The sequence below is a fragment of the Sminthopsis crassicaudata genome, chromosome 2, assembly GCF_048593235.1.
Source record: "Sminthopsis crassicaudata isolate SCR6 chromosome 2, ASM4859323v1, whole genome shotgun sequence".
Lineage (NCBI taxonomy): Eukaryota > Metazoa > Chordata > Mammalia > Dasyuromorphia > Dasyuridae > Sminthopsis > Sminthopsis crassicaudata.
In genome coordinates, this window is record NC_133618.1 from 633,685,115 (window position 1) to 633,712,126 (window position 27,012).

A 27,012-nucleotide genomic window follows, 5' to 3' on the forward strand; every position below is an offset into this window, starting at 1 on the left:
CTGTCTCTCTCTGTCTCTCTCTGTGTCTCTCTGTGTCTCTCTGTGTGTCTCTCTCTCTGTCTCTCTCTCTCTCTCTCTCTCTCTCTCTGTCTCTCTGTCTGTCTCTGTCTCTCTCTTTCTGTGTCTCTCTCTCTGTCTCTCTGTCTCTCTCTCCCTTTCTCTCTCTCTCTCTCTGTCTCTCTCTGTCTCTCTCTCTCTCTCTCTCTCTCTCTCTCTCTCTGTCTCTGTCTCTCTGTCTCTGTCTCTCTGTCTCTGTCTCTCTGTCTCTCTCTCTGTCTCTCTCCCTTTCTCTCTCTCTCTCTCTGTCTCTCTCTGTCTCTCTCTCTCTCTCTCTCTCTGTCTCTGTCTCTCTGTCTCTGTCTCTCTGTCTCTCTCTCTCTGTCTCTCTCTCTCTCTCTCTCTCTCTCTCTCTCTGTCTCTGTCTCTCTGTCTCTGTCTCTCTGTCTCTCTCTCTCTGTCTCTCTCTCTCTCTCTCTCTCTCTGTCTCTGTCTCTCTGTCTCTGTCTCTCTGTCTCTCTCTCTCTGTCTCTCTCTCTGTCTCTCTCCCTTTCTCTCTCTCTCTCTCTGTCTCTCTCTGTCTCTCTCTCTCTCTCTCTCTGTCTCTGTCTCTCTGTCTCTGTCTCTCTGTCTCTCTCTCTCTGTCTCTCTCTCTCTCTCTCTCTCTCTGTCTCTCTCTCTCTCTCTGTCTCTGTCTCTCTGTCTCTCTCTCTCTGTCTCTCTCTCTCTCTCTCTCTCTCTCTCTCTGTCTCTCTCTCTGTCTCTCTCTCTGTCTCTCTGTCTCTCTGTCTCTCTCTGTGTCTCTCTGTCTCTCTCTGTGTCTCTGTCTCTTGTCTCTGTCTCTCCTCCTCCTCCTTTCCCCCTCCCCTGCCCAGAGACAGCTAGGCGGTGCAGCAGATGAAGCCCTGGGCCTGAAGCCAGGAAGATCCCAAGTCTGGCCCTCAGCCACTTCCGCTCCGTGTAACCGCCGTCTACCTCAGTTTCCTCCTCTGTAAACTGAGAATGAGTAAGCCCCGAGCCCCCGCCTGGCGCACAGTAGGTGCTCCATAAAGGCTCGCCATCCTTAGCCATTAAAAGGGATCCTGTTGCAGCCCACGGCGCCTTCAGGGCACCTGCTTTAAGCCAGAACGATCAGACACCATCACACGTCTACAACAGGCAAAGTGTCCCAAAAGTCCTCGTGCAGCTTTAAGCCATTAGCACAGAAGTAATCCTGGACACTGGAGCCTGAGCCCCCACCAAGGTCCAGGCCGGGGGGTGGGGGGGCATTAGGGGTCCCCCCAGCAGCTCCTCCCCCTCCAGGCCCCAGGGTCCCAAAGTAGGCAGGGGTAGGGCCAGAACCCAGGCCCTGGGAGCCCGGTCCGCGGCCTCCTTCCCCCCCAGGCCCCTGACTCAGTGGCAGCCCCCACCCCCTCCCTGCCCCTCCCATAGTTTCTCTGTGACTTGCCCACATACTCTGGCCTCTTGGCCGGCCTCCTGCAGTGAGAGAGCACCAGAGTGCCCAGGACCATGCCCAGGTTGGTCCTACCGATGCCGGTCTGGCAGCTGAAGACCAGGGCGGGGGGCGTCCCCGAGGGGTCCCGGAGCGGCAGCAGGCTGGGGTTCTCCTGGAAGCAAGACACTGTCAATCACGTGACATCACGGTCTGAGCAGCCCAGGGAAGCAGGACCCGCCCTGGGCACGACGGCCAAGCCCTCTCCCGCCCGCCTTCAGAGCCTGGGCCGGCGCACAGCAGGGGCTCTTCCCGCCATCCTCTCCCTCTCAGCGGCCAACCACGGCCCCCAGCCAGAGGGGTTCAGACCCCACAAATGGCGGCCCCCCATCCTCCCCCCAATCCCCTGCTTACCCGGAGGAACCCAATGAAGGCGTCAAACTGGGCTTCTAGGGGTGCCCCGGCCTCTGGCAGAGGCAGTCGGTGGTACCTGGCGAGTCAATAACACTCATCACTGGGAGACCCCGAGGTGAGCAAAGGGCTCAAGGAGGAGACCCCTGGGTGCGGAGAGGGGGCTGAGAGACTCCCTAGGTGAGAAGAGGGGGCTAAGATCATGTGGAAGTGGAGTCCTCCAGTTCTCCCCTTCAGGACTCAACTGGTCAGAGGAATGAAGGGGGCCCTTAGAAATGGTCAAGTACGTCCTCCCGTTTTAGAGAAGACTGAGACCCACAGAGAGGAAGCAATGTGTCCATGGCCACATGGCAAAGGCACCCAACGCTCGGGCTCCCTCCGGCGTGCCCGGCTATCCCAGGTCAGCCCAGTCCCCAAAGAGGAAGCTGGCTTTCCTCTCTGCGTCCTGGTGGGCACCAGCATCACTCCCAAATCTCTGCCCAGAAAACTGAAGTGGGCAGAGACCCCCACGATCGACAGACTGGCTGCTTTTGCTGAACTAATTTTCTTTCTTTTTCCCTCTGCCAGAGACGGCTCATGGGGAGGGAAGTGAGAGGGGCATCGTGCCGGAGAAGGGAGGGTAGAAACGTTTGGAAATGAACAAAATTCTTCAAAAGTCTCAAAGCGTCGGGCCCAGGGATATTACATTCTCCGTGTCTGCCTTATTCCCCAGCCAGACCATAAGCCCACAGGGCAGTGGGAAATATATAAAATTTAGATTTTAGATTTCTTTTTAGATTTCCCAATGCCCTGAAGCAAGTAAGCACTCATAAATGTTTGCTTAATAGAAAAGAAAAGCGACGACTAGCTGTAAAAATAAAAGGCATCAATAAAAATCTTTTTAAAGAGATGCTTTTGTGTGCTCGCAGTTTGCTTTCTTTCTCATTTTCTCCCTTTTTGATCTGATTCTTCGCGTGCAGCGTGATGAATGTGGAAGCGTGTATAGAAGAACCGCACGCGCTTAACATAGAGTGGACCCCTTGCTGTCTAGGGGAGCGGGGGCAGAGGGGGAAAATTGGAACACAAGGTTTTGCAAATGTGAATGTCAAAAATTACCCATGTCTGTGTTTTGAAAATAAACGGCTTTAACTAAAAAATAAAGAGATAAAGGGAGAAGGGGAAGGCATAAACAATCCTCCATATGCCCAGGGGTTTATTCCAAAGATTTGACCCCATGTGCATTTGCAAAGTATAGTAAAGGAGAGGATGGAAATAAATCAGCCCATTATGCAAGTAGGAAAACTGAGGGCGTGGGTAGGAAGCCCCTGCCTAAAGCTCTCTCTCAGTGAAGGTAGGACCCGGGAGAGGGGCCGACGGCCTGGAGCCCCCCGGGCCGCTACCTGTAGGACGGCAGCAGGAAGATGGGGCGCTTGTACACCTCCTCCGTCACGTGGATGTCGTCCTCGCTCTGGATCTGCACCGAGCGCGGCTCGTCCCGGAAGTGCTCGATGTCGTGGTACACGTGGTACGTGCCCTCGCCCAGCTGGGCAAAGTCGTGGATCTGCACCGGGAAGGGTCAGAGGTCATTCCCTTGGGACGGGGTCTTGGAGGCCCGCTCGGCCCCGAGTCAGGAAGACCCGAGGTCAAATCTAGCCCCGTTTGCCTCAGTCACCAACGACAGAACGGCAATGACAGCTCCCACACCCAAGGGGTGTCGTGAGGATCAAATGAGATAATGTTTGTAAAAAGCGCTTAGCATGTGTCTGGCACATAGTAGGTACTTAATAAGCGCTTACTCCCCACGAAGTCCAACCCCCTCTGGGGTCACCCATGAGATGCGTAGCACAGCTCGTAGGCATCGGAGGCAAGTTTCGCACCCAGGTCTTCTTGCCTCTGAAGCCCTTGGAACGATGGAAGGGGCCAAAAGAACTGGATTCAAATCCAGCCTCGCACATCTCCTAGCTGGGTAATCTGGGGCAAGTGGCCCCGACGGGTGCCTTTTCCTGGCTGTCAAATGGTGGGCGAGGTCCTCGCAGACCTGAGCGATGGCCCTGCGGCCAGCCTGCGCCTCCTCTTCCCCCAGGGCCCTCCCCCACCGTCACCTCCTTGCGGATGGCCAGCTCCAAGCTCTCGGCCCGCACGCCGGGGCTCGGGCCTCGGAGATTCTCGCGCAGGCTCTGCTTGTCCCGAGGCGTGTAGGACACGAAGTCATCGTCCAGGCGCAAGAACAAGACGGGCTCCTCCCGAACACAGAAGAAGATGCACTCCTGCCCGAGTCCGAGGGGAAGGGGCCGTTACAGCAACCGCCCCCTCACTACACATGGCCATCACCCCTGTCATCGCCCCGTCACTAACCCCACCCCCACCCCCACCAGCACCCCCATCCAATCACCATGGCCATCACCCCCCCCCATCGCCCCGTCACTAACCCCACCCCCGTCATCGCCCCCTCACTAACCCCACCCCCATCAGCGCCCCCTCACTAACCCCACCCCCATCAGTGCCCCCTCACTAACCCCACCCCCATCAGCGCCCCGTCACTAACCCCACCCCCATCAGCGCCCCGTCACTAACCCCACCCCCACCCCCACCAGCACCCCCATCCAATCACCATGGCCACCGCCCCTGCCATTGCCCCCACCCTGGCCAGCTCCCCGTCTTCCCCGTGCACCCTCCCCCTGTCTCCCATCCTTCCCTCTTCTTGGGTCCCCCCACCCCCCCCCAGACCAGCTCCCTGCATGGAGGAAGGGGGTCGGCCCCGCCCACCTTATGGCCGTCGCTCTGGAGTTTCTGGAGGAGCCTCCTGAAGCCCGCCAGGCTGGGCTGCCCCATGCCGAACACGGCGTGCCCTCCCCGGGCCTGGCGGAAGTTGGGGGCCCCGCAGCTGCCTGTGGTGTTCAAGACGTCCATTTTCCCTGAGACGTCCCGGACCATGAAGTAGCGCCCCTGGAGCAACAGGAGGGAAGGGGCAGAGCCTTGGGGGGCGTGGCGGGGCCCCCCCCCAGGCTTCCCGTCCGCCTCGGGCCACCAGCTCTGTCTGAGTTACCACAGGCCGCACCCACTGTCTCCTCTCTTGGGGGGCCGGCCCTGAGGGACGGAGAGACCAGGCAGCCCAACCTGCGGTTTACAGAGGAACCCAACAAGGCTCCCCAGTCACTCTGAGAGAACCGGGATCTGAGGCTGTTCCCGGTGGGGGGTTCAGCCTCTCCCCCCCACGGGGAGCTGATTCCTCAGCGACGTCCACCTTTGGGGGCAGCCCCAGGCAGGGAGAGGAGACCCTGGCCAAGTGCTCAGAGACAGCCTATGAGGGCTGAACTCCTGTTAAAGCAGGACAGAGGGGGAAACCCCACAGCCACGCCTGCCCTCAGAAGGCTTCCATTCCAATGGGGGGAGGGGGACCAGGCGGAGGGGGTCCTGGAGGAGCCCCCGCAGCTAAGAGCGGGAGGGGGCGCGGTGGAGGAGGGGACCCAGGCTATGTTGGAAATGAGAGGATGGGAGGACGGCACCGGAGCCAGGATGGAGATAAGGAAGGACTGGGTTCCAGGAGCGGGGCAGGACGGTGTAATCCACCAAGGGAGAACAGGGCAAGATTGGGGCAGCGGACAGTCCAAATGGGCTGGAAACTAGGATTCGTAACGGGAGAAACAAAGGGGAGGCTGGAGTTCTAAGGCAGAAGCTGCCGAGGGAAGCCGGAGCCGGAGAAGCAGCGGAGGGAAGCCCCCCGAGGCAGAATGAGCAGCGCCCGGCGGGGCCTCTGCCACGGGGTCTGGCTGGAATCAGGGCAGGGCAGGCGGGCATGTGCCCGTCCCCGCCAGCGGTCTCCTCCTTGAGGGGCGCTCCCGTGGGAGGATGGGCGGTGGGCCACAGAACCAGGGCATTCCCCTGGCTCAGCCTCGGCGTGGGAACATCTGAGAAGTCTCAGGCCTCGGGAGCCGGTCCCCCCGCCCCGTTCAGTGGCAGGACAGACAGCACACGGATGCACAAACAAAAATGTTCCTTTCCAGGCCTCCAGGAGTTAGGAAAATCCCCAGCCTGGCTCATTTTTCTTAAACCCAGAGAACAAGCTACGCCAGGGCGGGGGGGGGGAAGGGCCAGAAGGACAGCTGGACAGTGAGATTCTCCAGACGCGGCAAGATGGAATGGCCAGGATGCTGCGGGAGGGCAGAGAAGAAATGCGGCTCCTCGGTCTGCCCCGCGTCTCGGCTCCGCTACTGCCCGGCTGCGTGAGCTTCGCAGGCAGCCTAGCTCCTCTGTGCCCGAGCTACGGAAAGACTCATGCAAAGGTCTCTACGGCTCCTCTGGCCGTCGACAGTGGATTAGTGTCTGGCCCTGGTAGCCCAGAGGGACTGGGCCAGAAGACAGGGATGAGTAATACACAACCAGGGGTCGGCTCCCTGCCGCAGCGCTCGGGGAAGGGCCCAGGGTGGAGCGTGGCCCGAGAAGCCGGGGGCCTCGGGCGGCTCAGGAGAGCCCCCCAAGAGGAAAGGGCTGCAGAAGCCCGAGGGGAAACAGGGCAAGGGAGAGAAGGAGGAAGCAGGAGGAGGGAGGAGACAGGAGGGCGGCGATTCCCATTAGTGGGAAGCTTTTCAAAGAAAAGAAAGAGGGGAAAGGGGCAAGAAGTCGGCACAATGGAGGGAGGATGAGAAATAGAGAAGAAACGAGAGGAGGAAAAGAAGGAAAAGGAAAAGAAAGAGGGAGGTAGAGGAGGAGGGGGGAGGAGTGACGGGGAAGGGCGGGCCTCACCTGGACCAGGAAGTGCTCCTGGGTGGACTCTGAGATCCGGCCCACTGTGTAATGGGCCTTGAGCACCTCATCGTGGATCTGGAACTCCTCTCTGCAATTGTACCTGTCCCAGGGAGCAGTGACGGTCAAGGGCAAGGTCGCCCATTGCCCGGAGCTGCCTCGAGCCATGCCCAGGAGCCCCTGAGACTCCCCCCTCCCCTTTCCCTGTCCCTCAGCCCTTTTGGCTCCTTCCTTAACAGGGAAGCCCTAACCAGAGAGTGGGGACACCGCCTCCTAATCTGTACAATGAGTCCGACAAGCCCGCACTCCCCCCGACCCCCCGGGGCCCCTCGGGGATGGGCGGCAGAAGACTTTGGGAGCTTTAAAAGCCCCATCCAAATGGAAGGACGACATCATACACGGCAACAACCAGACTGTCCCATGATCAATGTGAGTAGAGATTGGTCACTCCCGTGGACCCACGCCTGGCGCCCAATCAGAGCCTGGCACACAGTAGGTGCTTAAAAATCCCCAGAGGGATTGGTCTATCCACCAATCAGCCAAAGGCCATTCTAATTCTCCCCCTGCATCCCGAGAAGTCTGGTGTCCTTCAAGGGTCTTCCTCCACCGGCCTACTGGGACCACATGGACTGAGCTCCGGGCCTTCTGACCCCCCAAACGGGGGCCCAAGGTCCCCTCCTGTGTCCGGGCTGGGCAGGGGGGTCTGGAGCTGGAGGCTTCTCCGTCCCTCCACCCCTGTTCCCCATCCAGAGAATTAACAGCCTCTCCCTACTCGCCCAGATGTGGTCCTCGGGCCCAGCTCCACGGCACAATCACGTGACCACAGCGGCCTTCCCTCTTCCTGACTAAGTCCCAGAATCACAGGACTTACAGCTGAAAGGGCCCTTGGTCTGCTCCAACCACAGTTAGTGAGGAGCCACCCAGGCACTGACACTAGCAGCAGCTCGCATTTTTACGTAGTGTTTTCATTTTTGCAAGGTGGCAATGGGTGGCTCAGTGGGTAGAGCAGCTGGTCTCTAATCAGGAATACAAATAGTAACTGTGGGTCTGGGTAAGTCACGGAACAGCTGTCTGCCTCAGTTTCCCCCTCTGTAACATAGATAATTACAGCACCTGCCTCTCAGGGTGCTTCTGAGGATCAAGTCCAAATACTTGGAAAGCACTTAGCACAGTGCCCAGCATACAGTGGGTACTTAATAAATGCTTGCCCCTCCCCCCATGGGCTATTTCATTTGATCCTCACAATTGCCCTGTGATGGAGGTACACTTATTATCTCCGTTTTATAAATAAAGAGTTTCAGAAAACTTAAAGGCCTCGCCCAAGGTCCTTTGGCTAATGAGTGTCTGAAACAGGATTCGAACTCAGGTCATCACAAATTCAAGTTTTACGCTCTATCCACCAGGAAGCCAGCCCTTCCACAAGCACAGAAGATGTCCTCCACAGGCCCGGGAGCCAGGACTTTACTTTCCTATGAGGCTGGCTAAACTTCCGTTGTAATGTGTGTGGGAGCCCCGGGGAAGGGGCGTCAGGTCCCGTGGAAACCCGCCCTGGAAGACGCCGCTGCTCAGGACCTGGGTTTCAGAATTCCGGCGGAGCTCAGGGATCCCTTCCCCCCCAGAGGAGGGAACGGCCTCCCCGGGCACAGGCGGCCGCCCGGCCCTTCCATCCCAGCCCTCCTGCCCGTCTGCTCGGGGGTCACTCACGTGATCACGACGGGGGCCACTTTGTTGGTGATGATGGACTTGGCGCGGCTGTTATGGGGGCCAGCAGTCTGGAAGGAGTGGATGCTGAGGGAGTGGCGGTCCTCCATGCCGCCCTGGAGGCCCTCGAACGGGGGGCCCGACACCGCCGACGCTGTCTGCTGGGCGGTGCTGGCCGTGGTACCCATGCTCCGGGGACGGCCGCCTCAGGACGCAATCTGCGGGGGGAAGGCAGAGGGAGGTGAAGCGTCCAAGGGCCCGGTGCCGAGAGGGCTGCTCGAGGCCGGGGAGTGTGGGAAGCAGGATCTGAACTCGAGCCCTGCTCGTGGGATCGCGGGAGCCTCTGACAATGACGGCGCACTTGCCGAAAGCTCGAGGTGTCCGGGGCGTCCAGCAGGGACGTGTCGCAGAGACCCTCTCCCGACCCTGTGCTCCGGGGCCGCCCAGGAACTGCACTGAGGGCCCAGCCCCCTTTCCGGAGCGCGGGACCCAACCGCTCCTGGGCTCTGGGTTCCGGTCCGGGCTGGGGCGACTGGCCACGCTCTGGGGCGGCCTCCCTCGCGGCCCCTCCCAGGGCTCGGCCCACGCTTTCTGGTCTGGAAACCGCTTCCTCCTCTCTTCCCCGGCCGTCAAAGCTGACAGTTCCCAGCAGCCTCCCTAAGACAGCTTTATCAACACACACACCTTGTGTTTACGAGGGCCCCTCTGCAAAGGGCTCCGGTCCCGGCCCAGCTCTCTCTTTTTGGTCAAAGGCAGAAGGGCTGAGGCTCCAGGAGGCCCCCAGGAGCCGGGGGGGCAGCCATGCTCCGTGGGAAAGGAGAAGGCCAGAGGGCTTGGGTTTGCTCCTAGAACAACTTCTAAGAGGGCCCTCACAGCCAAGGCCACTTCTCCCCTCCCCGGGCCTCAGTTTCCCCATCGGTTACATAGGGGGAGGGGACATCAGATGGTTCCAACATTGAACAGGATGAGCCTGAAATGTCATCACAGGATCACCGACTGTCAGAGGCCACACTGAATGACAAGCCACAAGAGCCTCCAGCTCTGCGGGAAGCCCTCCGGAGAGGGACTCACTACCTGCAGGGACCACCCCTTCCCTGGGGAGCTGCTCCTGCTGCTGGTGAGGAGCCTGGCCCTGACTCTTGGCAGCCCCGCTCTCCCCCCCAAGGCTCCCGGCTGCACCCTCCAGGGTCAAGCAGAGCGAGGATCACGGGGTCCAAGCCCAGCGTTGGCCCCTCTCCTCCATGACAAGCCCTAGGATACCTCAGACGGACAGCCGGCTCCCCATGCCCAGCCCCTCCTCCTGCAGACTAAACATCCCGGCCCTGCTACTGACCCCAGGGGGCCCAGGCCCGGAGGCCGCTCATCTCGGCCACCCTCGCTTTATCCCTGCCTGCCCAATGACAGCCGGGACAACCACCAGGGCCTCCGCTTCCCAGGCCAGGACTCGAGCAACGTCCAGAGCACCAAGCGTCTGCCTCCTTGGGCCTCCCAGCCTCCAGACAGCTGGCCTGGGCCAAGGGAAGCGAGAGAGGAAGGCACAGAGGAGGGACAAAGAGGGGAGGAGAGGGGTGAAGGGTGCAGAGAGGAAGGAGAAAAAAGGGAGGGGAGGGGGGAAGGGAGGGATGGAGGGGGAGAGCAGAGGGAGGGCAGGTGGGGGAGGGAGCCAAGCATCCTGGGGAACAGCTGGCCACAGCTGCTCCCGGGCAGGCTCAGACATCCCCCAAGCAGGAGAGAAGAGCCGCTGCCTCTCCACAACCTGCCTGCTCTGCCGGGCCTTGGCTGTCCCCCCACAGCTGGCAGCCAGCCACGCTGAGAGGCAACCCAGATGTTTGCAGCTGCAGACCCAAGGCTGGCTTGGGGAAATGGGGCCCTTCCAGAGCCAGTGCCTCCATCAGATGGCTCTGCAGTGCCTGGAGCCTGACCTCAAGGTCCCGGTGCCCTCTGTCTGGAGGGAAACCAAATTCCTTTCCTGAAATCTCCCCGCAGCTCCTCCTCCTCCTCCTCCTCCTCTCTGCAGGGGAGGCCGTTCTCATGGCCTCCAGGGCCCCCATCAATGGCTTCATCCTCTTCCGGACCCCACAGAACAATGCTGCTGACAACTGCCATTGCTTCTGTGCTTTGCGGCCTGGAAAGGCTGCCCCCGAACAGCCCCAAGCAGCAAGCGGGGGATTGTCGCCCAGAAGCCCAGCTCGGAGGGTCTGCCTCACCTCCCCTCACGTGCACCGAAGGAAACCCCACCAGGAGGGCATGCCGACTTTACATGTGCACACGTCCCTCACAGTGGCTGCTCTGTCATGGCTGACCCTGGCAATCCCGTTTGGGATCTTCCTGAAGGACCCAAGAGGGGAGGCTCGGGCCCCCAACGGCCCAGCCTACCGTGAGGGTGAAGGCACGGGATACTTCCCTTAGGGGGATCCAGTGCCGGTATCAAGTATTGGAAGGGCTGAGGTGAGGAGAAGGGCTCAGGCCAGCTTGACTGGGCCCCTGGGGGCAGAACCAGACCCCCGGACAGAACCAGAGCCCTGGACAGAACCGGAGCCCAGACAGAACTGGAGCCCCAGACAGAACCAGAGCCCCGGACAGAACCAGAGCCCCAGACAGAAACAGAGCCCTGGACAGAACCGGAGCCCCAGACAGAACCAGAGCCCCGGACAGAACCGGAGCCCAGACAGAACCAGAGCTCTGGGCAGAACCAGAGCTATGGCAGAACCAGACCCCCGGACAGAACCAGACCCCGGACAGAACCAGAGCCCCGGACAGAAACAGAGCCCCAGACAGAACCGGAGCCCAGACAGAACTGGAGCCCCGGACAGAACCAGAGCCCCAGACAGAACCAGAGCCCCAGACAGAACTGGAGCCTCGCACAGAACCGGAGTTCTGGGCAGAACCAGACCCATGGCAAAACCAGACCCCCGGACAGAACCAGACCCCCGGACAGAACCAGACCCCCGGACAGAACTGGAGCCTCGCACAGAACCGGAGTTCTGGGCAGAACCAGACCCATGGCAAAACCAGACCCCCGGACAGAACCAGACCCCCGGACAGAACCAGAACCCCGGACAGAACCGGAGCCCCAAACAGAACCGGAGCCCCAGACAGAACCGGAGCCCCAGACAGAACCGGAGCCCCAGACAGAACCGGAGCTCTGGGCAGAACCAGAGCCATGGCAAAACCAGACCCCCAGACAGAACCAGAGCCCCAGACAGAACCGGAGCCCAGACAGAACCAGAGCTCCGGACAGAATCGGAGCCCAGACAGGACTGGAGCCCCGGACAGAACCAGACCCCAGACAGAACCAGAGCCCCGGACAGAACCGGAGCCCCAGACAGAACTGGAGCCCCGGACAGAACCGGAGCCCCAGACAGAACTAGAGCCCCGGACAGAACCGGAGCCCCAGTAGAAGTCGCAGAGGTGGCAGATTCATGTTCAGCAGAAGGGAAATCTTGGGTCCTTCAGGGATCGATATGAGAGAAGACGCATGGTGGAACGGGATGAACACTGACTTTTCAGTCACAGAGCCAGATTTACAGCCCATCTCTACTTGTACCGATGGCCCTATACAGCCTCAGTTTGCCCATCTGTAAGACAGAAGGGGCAGGATAGACAAGAGACGAGCTGGGAGAGGTCTGAATCCGAGCCGCTTGTCAGGGCTCAGGTGGACAGGTTCATGACCCCTAAGATCCCTTCCAATCCTGAGGCTCCATCCTTCTGAGTCACGGTCTGGGCCGAAGAAGGACAGCACTGAGCTTGCCAACTACAGACCCTCCCACCTCAGCAGGGGCTGAGCATCAGGGGAATGGGCGTGGGAGTCACGTCCGGCTTGTGGGATCATGGGCAAGACTGCTCTCTGAGCCTCAACTTCTTCATCTGCAAAATGGAAACGATAATACTTGTCTAACTCAGGATACGGTTGCTACTGAACTACAAACCAACATGTGTGGAGAGGAGGGAGGAAGGTGAGAGCGGGAAAGAGGGGAGGAAAGGCTGGAGGAGCAGCCTCTGAAGCAGGGCGCAAGGGCTGCCCCAACACAGTCCGCGACACCACGGGCATCACAGCGTCTTCTCTAGGGTTCCTGCAGCTTAGGGACTCCCGGGTGAGCATTTTCAGGGCTTGGGACCCCAGGGTCCCATGAGCTCCCAGGTTCAACTTGCTTAGCTCTCTGACCCCTGACCACTGACCGAACCTCTAATCCCAATCCCACAAACTGGATAACCAGGATAGCATTCACGCAGAGACTTAAGGTTTAGAAATCTTAATCTCATTTGATCCTCACAGCCTGGGAGGGAGGTGTTATTATTATCCCCCTTTTACAGATGAGGAAACTGAGGCAAACAGAAGTTAAGGGTCATCTGACTGGTAAGTGTCTGAAGCAAGATTGGAACTCAGGTCCTTTTAACTCTTAACATTGCCTCAGCTGCCTCAGAGAAGGAAGGTCAGGGACTGAGTCTGCTGTCATTGATAGTTCCCAGAACCTGGGGGGAGGGCAGTCTAAGGACCTACTCTGAAAACTGGCAAGGGGGGGGCAGAATGCCCAAGACAACATTCTCAGATCCTGAAAGAAGTGTAGACTCCCTGAAGGTTGGGGGGGGGAGATGTCAAAGGTGGAGAAGGGAAAGGAGGGATGGGTAGGGGATGAGAGAGGATGAATGAGGGCAAGGGGAGGGGAGAAGGGAAAGGAGAGAGAACAGCAAGAGAAAGGAGCTACAGGAGAAAGACTGGGGAGGAAGGAGGAGGAAAAAGGAGCAGGAAGGGAGATGAGAGAGACAGAGAGAACGACAGAGACAGAGACAGAGAGAGAAAGAGAGACAGAGACAGAGAGACAGAAAGAGAGAGACAGAGAGAACGACAGAGACAGAGAGACAGACAGAGACAGAGACAGAGAGAGAAAGAGAGACAGAGAGAAAGAGAGGAGAAGCAGAGTCAAAGAAAATGAGAGAAAAAGAAAGAGACAGAGAGGGGAGAGAGGAGAGAAAGAGAAAGAAAGGGGATGGATGGAGGGAGGGAGAGAGAAGCAAAGGGAGAGGGGGAAGGGAAGATGCCATCTGCATAAGAAAAAGGGCAGGGAGAAAAACTCCAGAATCGGGGCAGGGAAGGGAGGAGCCCAGGCTTTGGGGGCAAACAGGAGAGGCGCCTCCCGCTCCTCCTCCTGCTCCTCCTCCTCCTCACAGACCCAGGGACACAGGGGGGGGGGGGGAGGGCAGGAGGCCTGAGGAGAATGGCTCGGCTGTCCCCGCTGCTGCCTCCGGCCCCTCCCCCCATGGGATTCCGGAGCATAAAGGGCCCAAGTCAGGGAGAGCCCCGCCCGCCAACCTGTCATCCCTCCTCAGGGGACACAAAGGAGCAGGATGTGCCCGGCCTGCAGATGAGGGGGGAGGGGCTGGCAGGAAGCCCTTGGCCGGGGGTGGGCGGCCAGCCGGCACCTGTCAGGACTCCCGGGGCAGTGTGGGAACTGACTCCGACACTGAGGGGGCAGAGGCCCGGAGGCAGCGGGGCTTTGGCAGCGCTTCACGAGGGGGCTCACTCCGGCCTCAGCCAGGCCCTGGGCGCCCCTCTTCTCCCCCGGGGCGGACGGGCAAACCGAGGCTGAGAAGCGGGGCCTTCCCCAGGTCGCAGGCGCCTCCACCCAGCTCCTGATGCTTTCCCCGGCCCCATGTCGCCTGCCCGAGTGAGGGCGTCTCGGACCGAGCCCAGCTGGCGGGACAGGGACGGCCACGGAGCTTCCATTGGGAAGGGGACCCTCGCCCCGCCCCCACCCCCATGCCCCACATATGCCTGAGGTCACACAACTAATTGCCCAAGGGGTCAGAATGAGGCCCAGCCCCCCTCCCCGGGTCAGGGGTCACAGGCCCCAGTGCACCATGGTCACCTCAAAGCTCCAGCAGTGAGGCCCTGATGGAGCTGAGGAAGGGGGAGGGGGAGGGGAGGGCCTTCCCCAAAGCCCCATAGGTGGTCAGAGGAACAGAGACATAAAGTCAGGGAAGGCCCTGTGGGGGGTCCGGGGGACGGAGCATCCCAGCTGGGACAAAGCACCGGCACACAGTAGGTACACAGTGCTCACCGGAGACTAGTGTGGGGCCTGGCACATAGTAGGTGCACAGTGCTTATTGAATTCGATGACTGGGAAATCAGGTGAAGACTGTGGTGGAAGCCCCTGGGCTGTAATTTCCCCTTTGCGGGGGGACACATATGATGTAAACCCTTCCCAGAATAATCCTCTGATGGTCCTTTAAAATCTCAAGTTTGATTACCTTATCTCATTTGATTCTCCCAATGACCCGAGGAGGGAGACGCTACAATTCTCTTTTTACAGATAAGGAAACTGAGGCTGGGATGCAACCCAGGACTTGCTGGTTCCAAGACTGGCGCCCCTTGCGTCCGTGGTCTTTAGGATTTACAAGGGCTCTTCCGCCCACGGGCCTGGGAGGTGCTGGGAACAAGCCTCACCACCCCCTTTACACAGAAGGAAACTGAGGCAGGGAGACACCTGGCCCATGGGCCCGGACTCCCTTCTCCCGATGCCACGTTCTCTGCGGCCCACAGAGGCTCAGAGATGCAGAGGCTCGTCTACTGGCCGCCCAGGGCCAGGCCCGGACCAGCACTCCGTGCTCCCCACTCCCACTCCCAGACCAGCACTCCATCCTCCCTGCCAGGCCCGGACCAGCACTCCGTCCTCCCTGCCAGGCCTGGACCAGCACTCCGTCCTCCCTGCCAGGCCCGGACCAGCACACCGTCCTCCCCGCTCCCGGACCAGCACTCCGTCCTCCCCACTCCCGGTCCCGGACCAGCTCTCCATCCTCCCTGCTCCTGGACCAGCTCTCCATCCTCCCTGCTCCTGGACCAGCACTCCGTCCTCCCTGCCAGGCCCAGACCAGCACTCTGTCCTCCCTGCCAGGCCCAGACCAGCACTCCATCCTCCCTGCTCCTGGACCAGCACTCCGTCCTCCCTACTCCTGGACCAGCACTCCGTCCTCCCTGCCAGGCCCAGACCAGCACTCCGTCCTCCCTGCCAGGCCCAGACCAGCACTCCGTCCTCCCTGCTCCTGGACTAGCACTCCGTCCTCCCTGCTCCTGGACCAGCACTCCGTCCTCCCCACTCCTGGACCAGCACTCTGTCCTCCCTGCCAGGCCCAGACCAGCACTCCGTCCTCCCTGCTCCTGGACCAGCACCCCGTCCTCCCTGCCAGGCCCGGACCAGCACTCCGTCCTCCCCGCTCCTGGACCAGCACCCCGTCCTCCCTGCCAGGCCCAGACCAGCACTCCGTCCTCCCTGCTCCTGGACCAGCACCCCGTCCTCCCTGCCAGGCCCAGACCAGCACTCCGTCCTCCCTGCTCCTGGACTAGCACTCCGTCCTCCCTGCTCCTGGACCAGCACTCCGTCCTCCCCACTCCTGGACCAGCACTCTGTCCTCCCTGCCAGGCCCAGACCAGCACTCCGTCCTCCCTGCTCCTGGACCAGCACCCCGTCCTCCCTGCCAGGCCCAGACCAGCACTCCGTCCTCCCTGCTCCTGGACTAGCACTCCGTCCTCCCTGCTCCTGGACCAGCACTCCGTCCTCCCCACTCCTGGACCAGCACTCTGTCCTCCCTGCCAGGCCCAGACCAGCACTCCGTCCTCCCTGCTCCTGGACCAGCACTCTGTCCTCCCTGCCAGGCCCGGACCAGCACTCCGTCCTCCCTGCTCCTGGACCAGCACCCCGTCCTCCCTGCCAGGCCCGGACCAGCACTCCGTCCTCCCCGCTCCTGGACCAGCACTCCGTCCTCCCTGCCAGGCCCGGACCAGCACTCCATCCTCCCCGCTCCTGGACCAGCACTCTGTCCTCCCCGCTCCCGGTCCCAGACCAGCACTCCGTCCTCCCCGCTCCCGGTCCTGGACCAGCATTCCGTCCTCCCTGCCAGGCCCAGACCAGCATTCCGTCCTCCCCGCTCCCGGTCCCAGACCAGCACTCCATCCTCCCCGCTCCTGGACCAGCACTCCGTCCTCCCTGCCAGGCCTGGACCAGCACTCCGTCCTCCCTGCCAGGCCTGGACCAGCACTCCATCTTCCCCGCTCCCAGTCCTGGACCAGCACTCCATCCTCCCCACTCCTGGACCAGCACTCCGTCCTCCCGGCCAGGCCCAGACCAGCATTCCGTCCTCCCTGCTCCCGGTCCCAGACCAGCACTCCATCCTCCCTGCTCCTGTACCAGCACTCCATCCTCCCCGCTCCTGGACCAGCACTCCGTCCTCCCCACTCCTGGACCAGCACTCTGTCCTCCCTGCCAGGCCTGGACCAGCACTCCATCCTCCCCGCTCCTGGACCAGCACTCCGTCTTCCCCACTCCCGGACCAGCATTCCATCCTCCCCGCTCCTGGACCAGCACTCCGTCCTCCCTGCCAGGCCCGGACCAGCACTCCATCCTCCCCGCTCCTGGACCAGCACTCTGTCCTCCCCGCTCCCGGTCCCAGACCAGCACTCCGTCCTCCCCGCTCCCGGTCCTGGACCAGCATTCCGTCCTCCCTGCCAGGCCCAGACCAGCATTCCGTCCTCCCCGCTCCCGGTCCCAGACCAGCACTCCATCCTCCCCGCTCCTGGACCAGCACTCCGTCCTCCCTGCCAGGCCTGGACCAGCACTCCATCTTCCCCGCTCCCAGTCCTGGACCAGCACTCTGTCCTCCCTGCTCCTGGACCAGCACTCCATCCTCCCCACTCCTGGACCAGCACTCCGTCCTCCCTGCCAGGCCTGGACCAGCACTCCGTCCTCCCTGCCAGGCCTGGACCAGCACTCCATCTTCCCCGCTCCCAGTCCTGGACCAGCACTCCATCCTCCCCACTCCTGGACCAGCACTCCGTCCTCCCTGCCAGGCCCAGACCAGCATTCCGTCCTCCCTGCTCCCGGTCCCAGACCAGCACTCCATCCTCCCCGCTCCTGTACCAGCACTCCATCCTCCCCGCTCCTGGACCAGCACTCCGTCCTCCCCACTCCTGGACCAGCACTCTGTCCTCCCTGCTCCTGGACCAGCACTCCATCCTCCCCGCTCCTGGACCAGCACTCCGTCCTCCCCACTCCTGGACCAGCACTCTGTCCTCCCTGCCAGGCCTGGACCAGCACTCCGTCTTCCCCGCTCCCAGTCCTGGACCAGCACTCTGTCCTCCCTGCTCCCGGTCCCAGACCAGCACTCCATCCTCCCCGCTCCTGTACCAGCACTCCGTCCTCCCCGCTCCTGGACCAGCACTCCGTCCTCCCCACTCCTGGACCAGCACTCTGTCCTCCCTGCCAGGCCTGGACCAGCACTCCGTCTTCCCCGCTCCCAGTCCTGGACCAGCACTCTGTCCTCCCTGCTCCTGGACCAGCACTCTGTCCTCCCTGCTCCTGGACTAGCACTCCATCCTCCCTGCCAGGCCCAGACCAGCACTCCGTCCTCCCCGCTCCTGGACCAGCACTCCGTCCTCCCCGCTCCTGGACCAGCACTCCGTCCTCCCCACTCCTGGACCAGCACTCTGTCCTCCCTGCCAGGCCTGGACCAGCACTCCGTCTTCCCCGCTCCCAGTCCTGGACCAGCACTCTGTCCTCCCTGCTCCCGGTCCCAGACCAGCACTCCATCCTCCCCGCTCCTGTACCAGCACTCCGTCCTCCCCGCTCCTGGACCAGCACTCCGTCCTCCCCACTCCTGGACCAGCACTCTGTCCTCCCTGCCAGGCCTGGACCAGCACTCCGTCTTCCCCGCTCCCAGTCCTGGACCAGCACTCTGTCCTCCCTGCTCCTGGACCAGCACTCTGTCCTCCCTGCTCCTGGACTAGCACTCCATCCTCCCTGCCAGGCCCAGACCAGCACTCCGTCCTCCCCGCTCCTGGACCAGCACTCCGTCCTCCCCGCTCCTGGACCAGCACTCCGTCCTCCCCACTCCTGGACCAGCACTCTGTCCTCCCTGCCAGGCCTGGACCAGCACTCCGTCTTCCCCGCTCCCAGTCCTGGACCAGCACTCTGTCCTCCCTGCTCCTGGACTAGCACTCCATCCTCCCTGCCAGGCCCGGACCAGCACTCTGTTCTCTCCGCTCCCGGTCCCGGACCAGCACTCCGTCCTCCCTGCCAGGCCTGGACCAGCACTCCGTCCTCCCCGCTCCCGGACCAGCACTCCGTCCTCCCCGCTCCTGGACCAGCACTCTGTCCTCCCTGCTCCTGGACCAGCACTCCGTCCTCCCTGCTCCCAGTCCCGGACCAGCTCTCCATCCTCCCTGCTCCTGGACCAGCACTCCATCCTCCCTCCTCCTGGACCAGCACTCCGTCCTCCCTGCCAGGCCCGGACCAGCACTCTGTCCTCCCTGCTCCCAGGCCCATGTTTTTTCCATGACTTTTTCCCCAGCCCCCCACTTGACTCTAAGCCCCAAAAGGAACTCTCCGGCTTCTGACCCCGGGGAATTGGCCGGAGTGAGGGCCCGAGGCCTGGCCAGGCCCGCAGCCCTTCTCTCAGCCCTCATTTGCATGCTCCCGAAGCCAGGATGGCCCGGTGCCCGGGGCCCCTTCACAATAGGGCTAAATATAGGGCAGGGTGTCAGCTCGGAGCGAGAGAGGAAGCGCTCTCCAGCTGCAGGATACATCTGCCCGGCGCAGCCCCCAAAGAGGAAGCAGGAGCCCGCTCCTCCTATTGTGCTGCAGGAGAACGGCAAACCTTTCTGGCCCGCACCCCACCTCGGGAGGTAAGAGCAGGCCCAGACGTCCCGACCCTCCGAACCACTAGCGGTCTCGAGGTTCGCAAAGCACCCTTTACCTCTATGCTCAAAACAACCCTGCAAGGCGGGTGTTAGTGTGTGACTCTGCCCATTTTACAGAGGGAGAAACTGAGGCACAAGGTCACTCAGCGAGGGCGGATGGACCCCCTCCCTTTCCCGCTGCCTCCACAAGAAGCCTTCTCAGAGCCCTCCTTCAGGGACAGCCGGTGGTGGGGCTGGCTGCTGGCTGGGAATAATGGGGTCTCACTGGCCGTTAAAGGGAGGCACACGGCTCAGAACGGAGCTGAGGAGAGGCTGACAACGGCCTGGGGCTGAACGGGACCCTGACTTCCCAGGTCCTTAGAGGCGACTTCTTCCTTCCTACTGGGGAGCCCAGAGAGGGCAAGCCCAGAAGCCCAGCAGCGTGCAGTACAAAGCCCTGGCAAACGCCAGCTGTCATCAGCCTTGACCACTATCCGCGGGAGCTTCGTTCCCCTTCCCCAGAGAAATCACCCACCCGGCCCCAACAGGCCAGAGAACCGGCGGCTCTCCACGGCCGGGAGTCAAGGGTTTTCAAAGTGCAGGTGAGGAGACTGATTACATGCCCAAATGCTCCCAGGGAACGATTGTCAGAGGCCGTATTTGAACTCCAAGGCCAGGATGTGCCCCTCCTCCTCCAAGCGCACAGTAGGCCCTTTAGATGAACGAGTCCGAAGGCCTCATGTTACAGATGAGGAAACCGAGGGCTCAGGAGTTGTTACCTTTTCAGGGTCACCCAGGGGTGTCTAAAGTGGAAGGAGCCCAGGTCCTCAAGGTCCCAAGCCTTGGCATCTTATCCATCAGCCCACACCAACTCCCTGTGACTGATTAATCAAGGAAAATGATATTTATGAAGAATTTAAAAAGAAAAGAGGATCAACTCCCATGGCTTCTTCACTGACCTGCCTAGAGGCAGGGGGCTGGGCCAGATGACCTTCAAACTCTAGGACTCCTAGAACGAATGCGTGCTGGGTCCCTCCAACCACACCACAGCATGGGACAGCCCGGTGGGCAGGAGCAGAGGGAGCCCTCCTCCCCATCACCTCCCTGAACCCCTTTTAAAGGGCTGGGAGTGGGTCACTGGACTAAGACCGTGGCTGTATCCGTGCCCCCCGAGCCGCAGGAGCCATTGACGGAAGTCCGTCCAGCTCCTTCCTCATCCCCAAAGGACCGTAACACCAGCAGCCCCTGGAGCAGACTGAACTTCACAAACTCTGCTTCTTCCCTTTTTTGTGTCCTGACTCCTCTTCCCAGAATCCCGCTTTTAAACGCACACCACAAAATACCCAGGATTACAAGGGAATATTAAAATATTAAATATTAAAATATAATACAAGTACAAAAATAAGATACAAATACAATCATTAAAACATTTTTTAAAACTTTCAAGGACTCCAGGTTAAGAAGTCCTGGGCCAGCCCACACACTAAAAAGTACACATCATCCCAGTCCTTCCCCCTTCTCTCTCTCTCTCTCACACACACACACACACACACACACACACACACACACACACACGCCTCACAGTGCTCAGGAGCATGAAAACCTCCAGAATATCAAAACTAAAAGAGCCTCTAAAAGCCTGATTATTGGAGCTGGAACACAGGATGCCAGAGCTGGGAGAAACCTTACAATGCAAAATTTCAAAGCAGAAAAAGACCTTAAATGCAAAATATGGGGCAGCTGGGGGCGCAGTGGATAGAGCACCATCCCTGAAGTCAGGAGGACCCGAGTTCAAATCCGACCTCAGACACTCAACACATCCTGGCTGTGTGACCCTGGGCAAGTCATTTAACCTCAGCCTCAGGAAAAAAACAACACAAAATACAATTGCTCGAAGGGATGTTAGAAGAAGAAATGCAGCCAACAAAAAGAATCCCCATTATAACATAACTATGAGGAAGCTAGTAAACTTTGAACAACCAGCTCTTCTAAGTTTAATCTGCATCGTGAATATTTTTCCATCACCTTCTCAAATCCAGACAATCCACAAAACAATAAGTCAAGTCCGCTCTGTAAGGTTTTTTTTTTAAGAGTTTTTGAGGTAAAAATGCTCCCCCTGAAAATTCGGCGATCACTGAGCTGGTATGACCTGGCTCCGGGACGAGAGGTCATCCAGACCATGTCGGGCCTGCGCCTTCCCTGGGCAGCTGTGCGGGGGAGGATCTGCGAGACTAGCTGAGAAGTGCTGCTCTGGACACGGTGACGCTGAGCTGTCCAAATGATGGGCAGGTGAGGAGTCTGGGGCTCGCGCAACGCCAGAGATATAAATGCTTTTAACGGCCTGGCGTCTAGAGTTCAGAATAAGCAATGATGGAACGTACGGGAGTTAACGAGACGAACAAGGAGGATACTGTGGAGGGAAGGACAGAGAGTCGGGGACAGAGAGAAGGGAACCTTCTCGATTTGGAGGCAGAAGTGAGCTCCTAGCTCTAACACAGAGAGAAAGAGAATTAAGTGAGCAGATGCCAGAGAAACCCGAGGGGAAAGAGTGTCCAGGCAGATGGAGGCGGCCAGCGGGGTTGGAAGCTGCTCAAGGAAAATGAGGCCTGAGAAAAGGCCACTGGACTAAGCAATTAGAGAGCACTCCCTGACAGCCATCAGTGGAGGGGGGTCAAAGCCCCCGACACTATGAGGGAGGGGCAGAGTGAGCAGAGGGTGGTGGGGAAGCAGAAGACACATGGCCTTTCCAAGGATTCTAGCCCTGACTTCTGGGAGGCCGGGTGTAGGAAAACAGCTTGAGGGGAAGATTTTTTTGGTTTGTTTGTTTGTTTTTTTGGCTGAGTCACTTGGGGTTATGTGACTTGCCCAGGGTCACACAGCCAGGAAATATTAAGTGTTTGAGACCAGATTTGAACTCGGGTCCTCTTGACTTCAGGGCTGGTGCTCTCTCCACTGAGCCACCCAGCTGCCCCAGGAAGATTTTTATTTAAGGTATCTTGGTAGTCAGGAAACATCTAGGAGCTTGGGAAGCACAGAGAAAGTCTGGAGAAGGGGGACAAGGAACAGCTGCAGGAGTAAGTACTGTCATCGCTGAAAGGGGCCTGAGAACATTAAACACATGTCCGACGTGGATAGATGGGGCCTGAGAGCCAAAGGCCAAGAATCTCAGTTTACAGAAAATGGGCTCGGAGAGATGAAGCCATTTCTCTTCTGTGGGGAGCCACAATCACACACACCAGCTGTTTCCCGACGTCAAAGATCCATTTTGCCCCTGAAGGACACCGAGTCATTAACCGCCTGCGTACGCGTGACCTCATCTAATTTTTCAAGGTAGGAGGTAGAATATTCTTGTGCTCGGTGCACAAACGGGAAAACTGAGACCCAGAAAGTAGGAACAGTGACTCCCTTAGGTGGTAAAGAATAGGGGCAGGAATCTTTCTTTTAATTCTTTAACATCACACACTATTCTTTCCACAACTACAACATTTTTAATATTTATGTTGATCTATGTTAATATCAAGATGAAACATAACTAAGCATTTATTTTATGTTATTTGTTTATTGAAAATTTATATATTTATAATTCCCACTTAAGATTTTATTCACCCTTTTTGGGTTTTATCCCATTAATCCTGTCACTCCTCCCAGAAAACATCTCCTTATGACAGAAAAGCAAAAAACTAAGTACGAGAGCCACCAAGTATGACTGGGCACACAGCATTCCGTCTCCGTGGTCCCCCCCTGTGTCCCAGCATCGGCTGTCTGGACCCAATACCGATCGCCGCCTCCAAACAGAATTCTCATTGTTAGCACGGCATCACTGAGTCAATTCTCCACCCTGCTTCAGGTCACTAAACAACTGGGGGAGCAGTGGATAGAGCCAAGGAATTAAAGTCAGGAAAATCTGAGTCGTGGACCCTGCCTCCTGTGTGACACTAGGCAAGTCCCTGAGCCACTGCCTCAGTGTCCCCATCTGTAAAATGGGGCCACCTCCAGGGCCACTGTGACAATCAAAGGTGCCATATGAATTCTGGCTATTCTTATTTCCATTTGTCTGTATCATATGCCTTCCTATATTTTCCATGATATTTGTTAACATCAATCCTCACTACAAGTGGATCATGAGAAAGACATCTGATAGACCTTAAAGGACCCTAAAAACGGGAGGTATTGTCACTCAGGACAGCTGCCACTGCACGGGAAATATGGCCTGATTCTCAGCTGCTGGGCCAGGGCCCGCTCCCAGACGGCAGCAGGGAGGGGCTGCCTTTGGATGGGTGGTCGCTGGCCACCAGAGCCCAGCGCCCATCCTGTCCTGAGCTTCCTGCTTCCGCCAAAGGGCCAAAGTTGGTGGGCCCCCAGCTCGAGATGGAGGCAGAAACAATCCGAGGGAGAAGCTGGCAGGACAGATCGTACGTTCCATCACATTCCCTTGTGACTTACCCCATGACCGATCTGGGGTGTAAAATCAGACCTTGGGAAGTAGGCTGGCCTTGGGAGAAAGCAAAGGAGGGGGCTACCGACCCCACATTATTTTAGCCACCCCGCCCTCTCTTTATCTCCCCAAGAACAATGCCTTTCATTCGAGAAGGCACCAACCGCAAGTATCCCTGGGAGGGGTAACTCACTGGCACAGATGAAGTCCCCTGGTATCCTGAAAGCCAGGACCCACAGGCCATTCCGCCTCAGAGTCAGTCTCCCAGACAATCTTCTCACCATGGGCCCAGCTGGGCCGAAAAAAGAAGAGTCTCAGTGTGGGAATCCCAAGATCGGAACCTGTATACTGACAACACAATTTTCTGCTCTAAATGGAAAACATTGGACTATGTGACCTCCAGGATCCCTGCCAGCTCTGCCCTGGTCATCCAGGTGGCTCAATGGGTAGAGTGCTGAGCCTAGAATCAGAAACACTGACTTTCAGACACTTACTAGCAATGTGATCCTGGACAAATCACTTAATCGCTTTCTGCTGCCTCAATTTCCTCATCTGTAAAATGGGATAATAACAGTGCCTCCTTCCTAGGATTACTGTTAGGATCAAATGAGATCATATCTGTAAAACACTCCGCAAACCTAAAAGCCTAGATATCCTACAATCCTCACAGGAGAGAACAAGATCCAGAGAGGCCGGCAGCTTCATCAGTGTCACACAGCATACTAGAGTCCAAGGCTTCCCAGTCTCTGGCCCTCCTTCTAGCTTGATTTCTTTGTATTCCCTCATAGTTTTTGCAGGTCACGGCACCTGGATCCCACCTAAACCCAATCTCCTTCCCTCCCCCCTCCCAACACTCCCAAAGAAGGAACTGGGCAGGAAGGGCAGGAGGGGATGGGGAAAGCTTTCCCAGCAGGAAGTGAGCTCAAGGGGCAGACAAAGCAACATTCCATCAGGAGCCACCCATCTGCTGATGACCCCAAGGGTCATGGGAGACTAGCAAGGGCAGGGGCAGGGGGACGACCTCTTGGCTAGGCGGAAGCCAGATTTATTGTGGAAACTGAGGAGCGGCTGGCAGACCTGGGAGGGAAGTGACTTCACCTCACATTCTGTCCTGGGCCATTTCCTCCCTAGCTTCCTACGCAGGGAGAGAAGGCCAAAATGTGGAACAATTAACCCTATGGAGGCTGCTTCTCAGTACAATCACATGCCTAATCAGGGGGCAGAGAAAGGGCCAGCCCAGGGCCTGGAGGAAGCCTGATTTGGGGCTAATGCCCATCCACTGCCCCATATGGACTGTCTAAAGATAATCTAGGTGAGGACACTTGATAATAAAACCTGAACCTCTTGCTCATAAACTGGGAGATCCCCAGGGACAGAAACAACCCAGAATCCCTTGTTCTGAGGACCCAGTATCGGTTTAAGCAGTTACTAGCTTGGTGGTGCAAGCACTGGGTTTGGAGATAAAAGACTAGAATCCGGTCTCACTGTGGGACTCTGAGCAAGTCACTTAATCTGTGCCAGCCTCAGTTTTCTCTCCTATGAAATAGGAATAATCATAGCACCCAACTTCCAGGATTTTTGTGAGGATCAAATTGCACATATATCTACGTTTGTATATACACATATATATGTATATAGCATAAGCTTTATAGCATTATAAATATTAGCTATTATTTTTATTACTATTATTTTGGACCCTATGTAAAGGAACAATTATTCTTAGGAACAGAAGGCAAGACAAAAGCCAAATGTCCATATTTGCCATTAATCCATCGGTCAAAGACTTTAAAGAACACCAGCATCAAATGTACAGATTTAGAGATGGAAAGAAGCTTTGGGTTTCACCTAGTCTCCTCTTTACAAATAAGGAACTCCAAGCTTCCTGGAGGATGATAGACAGAAAGAGGAAAAGGCAGGAGTGACTTTGAGCTGCAAGGGGCCCAGATAAGTTGTCAACACCCTCAGGACCAATTCAGGAGGACTCACAGCCTTCAAAGATGTTGGAGGCTCTCCTCATCAGTAAGAACAGATGTGGTATGAAGTAGCCCCCCTTCTCCCACCCCACCCAGTCACTGCAAACCAAATTCACTTTTCCCATTTAGAGAAAAAGCACGGCCAATAAAGACTTGGCAGTGAGCAGATTGAAGGCCCTTCCTGGCAAAGGGGGGGAGCGCATTTTCCAGCATCCCCAACCTCAAAGCGGCAAAGGGAAGAAAAGAGTCTCAGGAACAGGAAAATAAAATGTTTCTCCCTCTTCCTGTTTATCTCTCAAGTTAATCCAGAAACTCCTGGTAGCTGTTTGCTAAGGGGACAAGCCAGGCCAAGGGAGACAAGCTCCGCTCTGGCAAGCGCCGCATAGAGCCCACCCCCAAGTCCTGTGCCTCGTCAGCACAACTCCTGTCCCAGGGGGGCATCTGCCACATAAAGAGAGCTATTCATCAGAGCCCTGGGAGCAGCAGGAGAGCTGGGCGGTCTCTTCAAACACACTGGCTGAGTCAAATTCCTAATCAGGAGGGCAAAGAGCGGGCTGGGCACTCCAGGATTGTGGTGCTCCCCACTCCAGCTCTGAGCCCGCCACTAGTACATGCGCATCTCCTCATCCCAACTGGAGGGACCCAAATTCCACCCCTCCCGCTCCCTTCACCATTAAGACATGGAGGAATTTTTAACACTTTCTATAGAGTAATCAAGGGCTCCCACAGATCTGCCCCCATACAGAGAAGAGATCCCCCCACACCGTGCCATGGGTCACATGCTATACAGTGGAAATCAGAATAGGATGGGGGTTCAAGTCCGGGAGAGTCTTGGCTTCCCCAACTTTTAAATCACTGCTTGGTGGTGAGGCCCAAAGCTCTGGTACTCACTCTCTGAGGCCCTGGGGAGCACAAAGACAAAAAGCGAACCGTCCCCGTCCTCATCCGTGCCCTCACGTGGCTTACAGACTGCTGGAGGGCACACCCAGAAAACATTGTACAAAATATCTACCAAGTGAAAACAAAATCATTTCACCTCAAATCGCGGGGGCCAAAAGAGTCATTCTTTTGGGGGTACCAAGGCTTGAGCTGCGCCTAGGAAGGAATGAGGAGTTCCCAGAGGCAGAGGTGAGGAAGGAGAGCATTCTAGACATGGCCATTCTCAGGGGGCAAATAGCACTTACCCTCTCCAGCCTCAGTATCCCCATCTGTAAAACAAAGGTCAGACTATATGATCCCTTCCAGTCATAAATCTATAATCCATCTGTGCCAGGTAAACCTCAAAGTGCCATCAAACCTCAAAGCAACACCTATTGGTATGCAGGGTGTCCCAAAGGTCTCCACAAAGTGATAAGCTTTAATGGGCTTTAATAAGCTGGATGTCACACAATCCAGGCAATAAAGTAATTTTGGTTTTTAGTTATAGAACAGATCTTCAGTTACCTTGGGAACTCCCCCCTTAGATCAAAACTTCTTAAACTGTGGGTAATGACTTCATACAGGGCCACGTAACTGAATGTGGAGGTCGCAAAATCTCTGGCAACTGTAAAAAGTATCAAATATTCCACCAAGATTTAATTCTTTATGTAAAAATAAACAAACTAACAAATCCCACTAACATGCAAATTTGCCTTCAACTTCAATAAATGGTAAAATTATATATGTACCAGAG

General features: G+C 57.9%; 1 protein-coding gene across 1 annotated transcript in view; it reads right to left on the bottom strand.

Annotated features, from left to right (window-relative positions):
• Positions 1-27,012, bottom strand: part of PALD1 (phosphatase domain containing paladin 1) — an 83,825-nt gene that overhangs the window by 41,397 nt on the left and 15,416 nt on the right. The window contains exons 2-8 of the mRNA XM_074296529.1: positions 8,267-8,481; positions 6,563-6,665; positions 4,586-4,765; positions 3,922-4,086; positions 3,220-3,380; positions 1,844-1,919; positions 1,453-1,604 (exon numbers count right to left, since the gene is read on the bottom strand). Coding sequence (XP_074152630.1) covers positions 1,453-1,604; positions 1,844-1,919; positions 3,220-3,380; positions 3,922-4,086; positions 4,586-4,765; positions 6,563-6,665; positions 8,267-8,451 — 1,022 coding nt within the window. The 5' untranslated portion in view covers positions 8,452-8,481. The remainder of the gene's footprint in view (positions 1-1,452; positions 1,605-1,843; positions 1,920-3,219; positions 3,381-3,921; positions 4,087-4,585; positions 4,766-6,562; positions 6,666-8,266; positions 8,482-27,012) is intronic.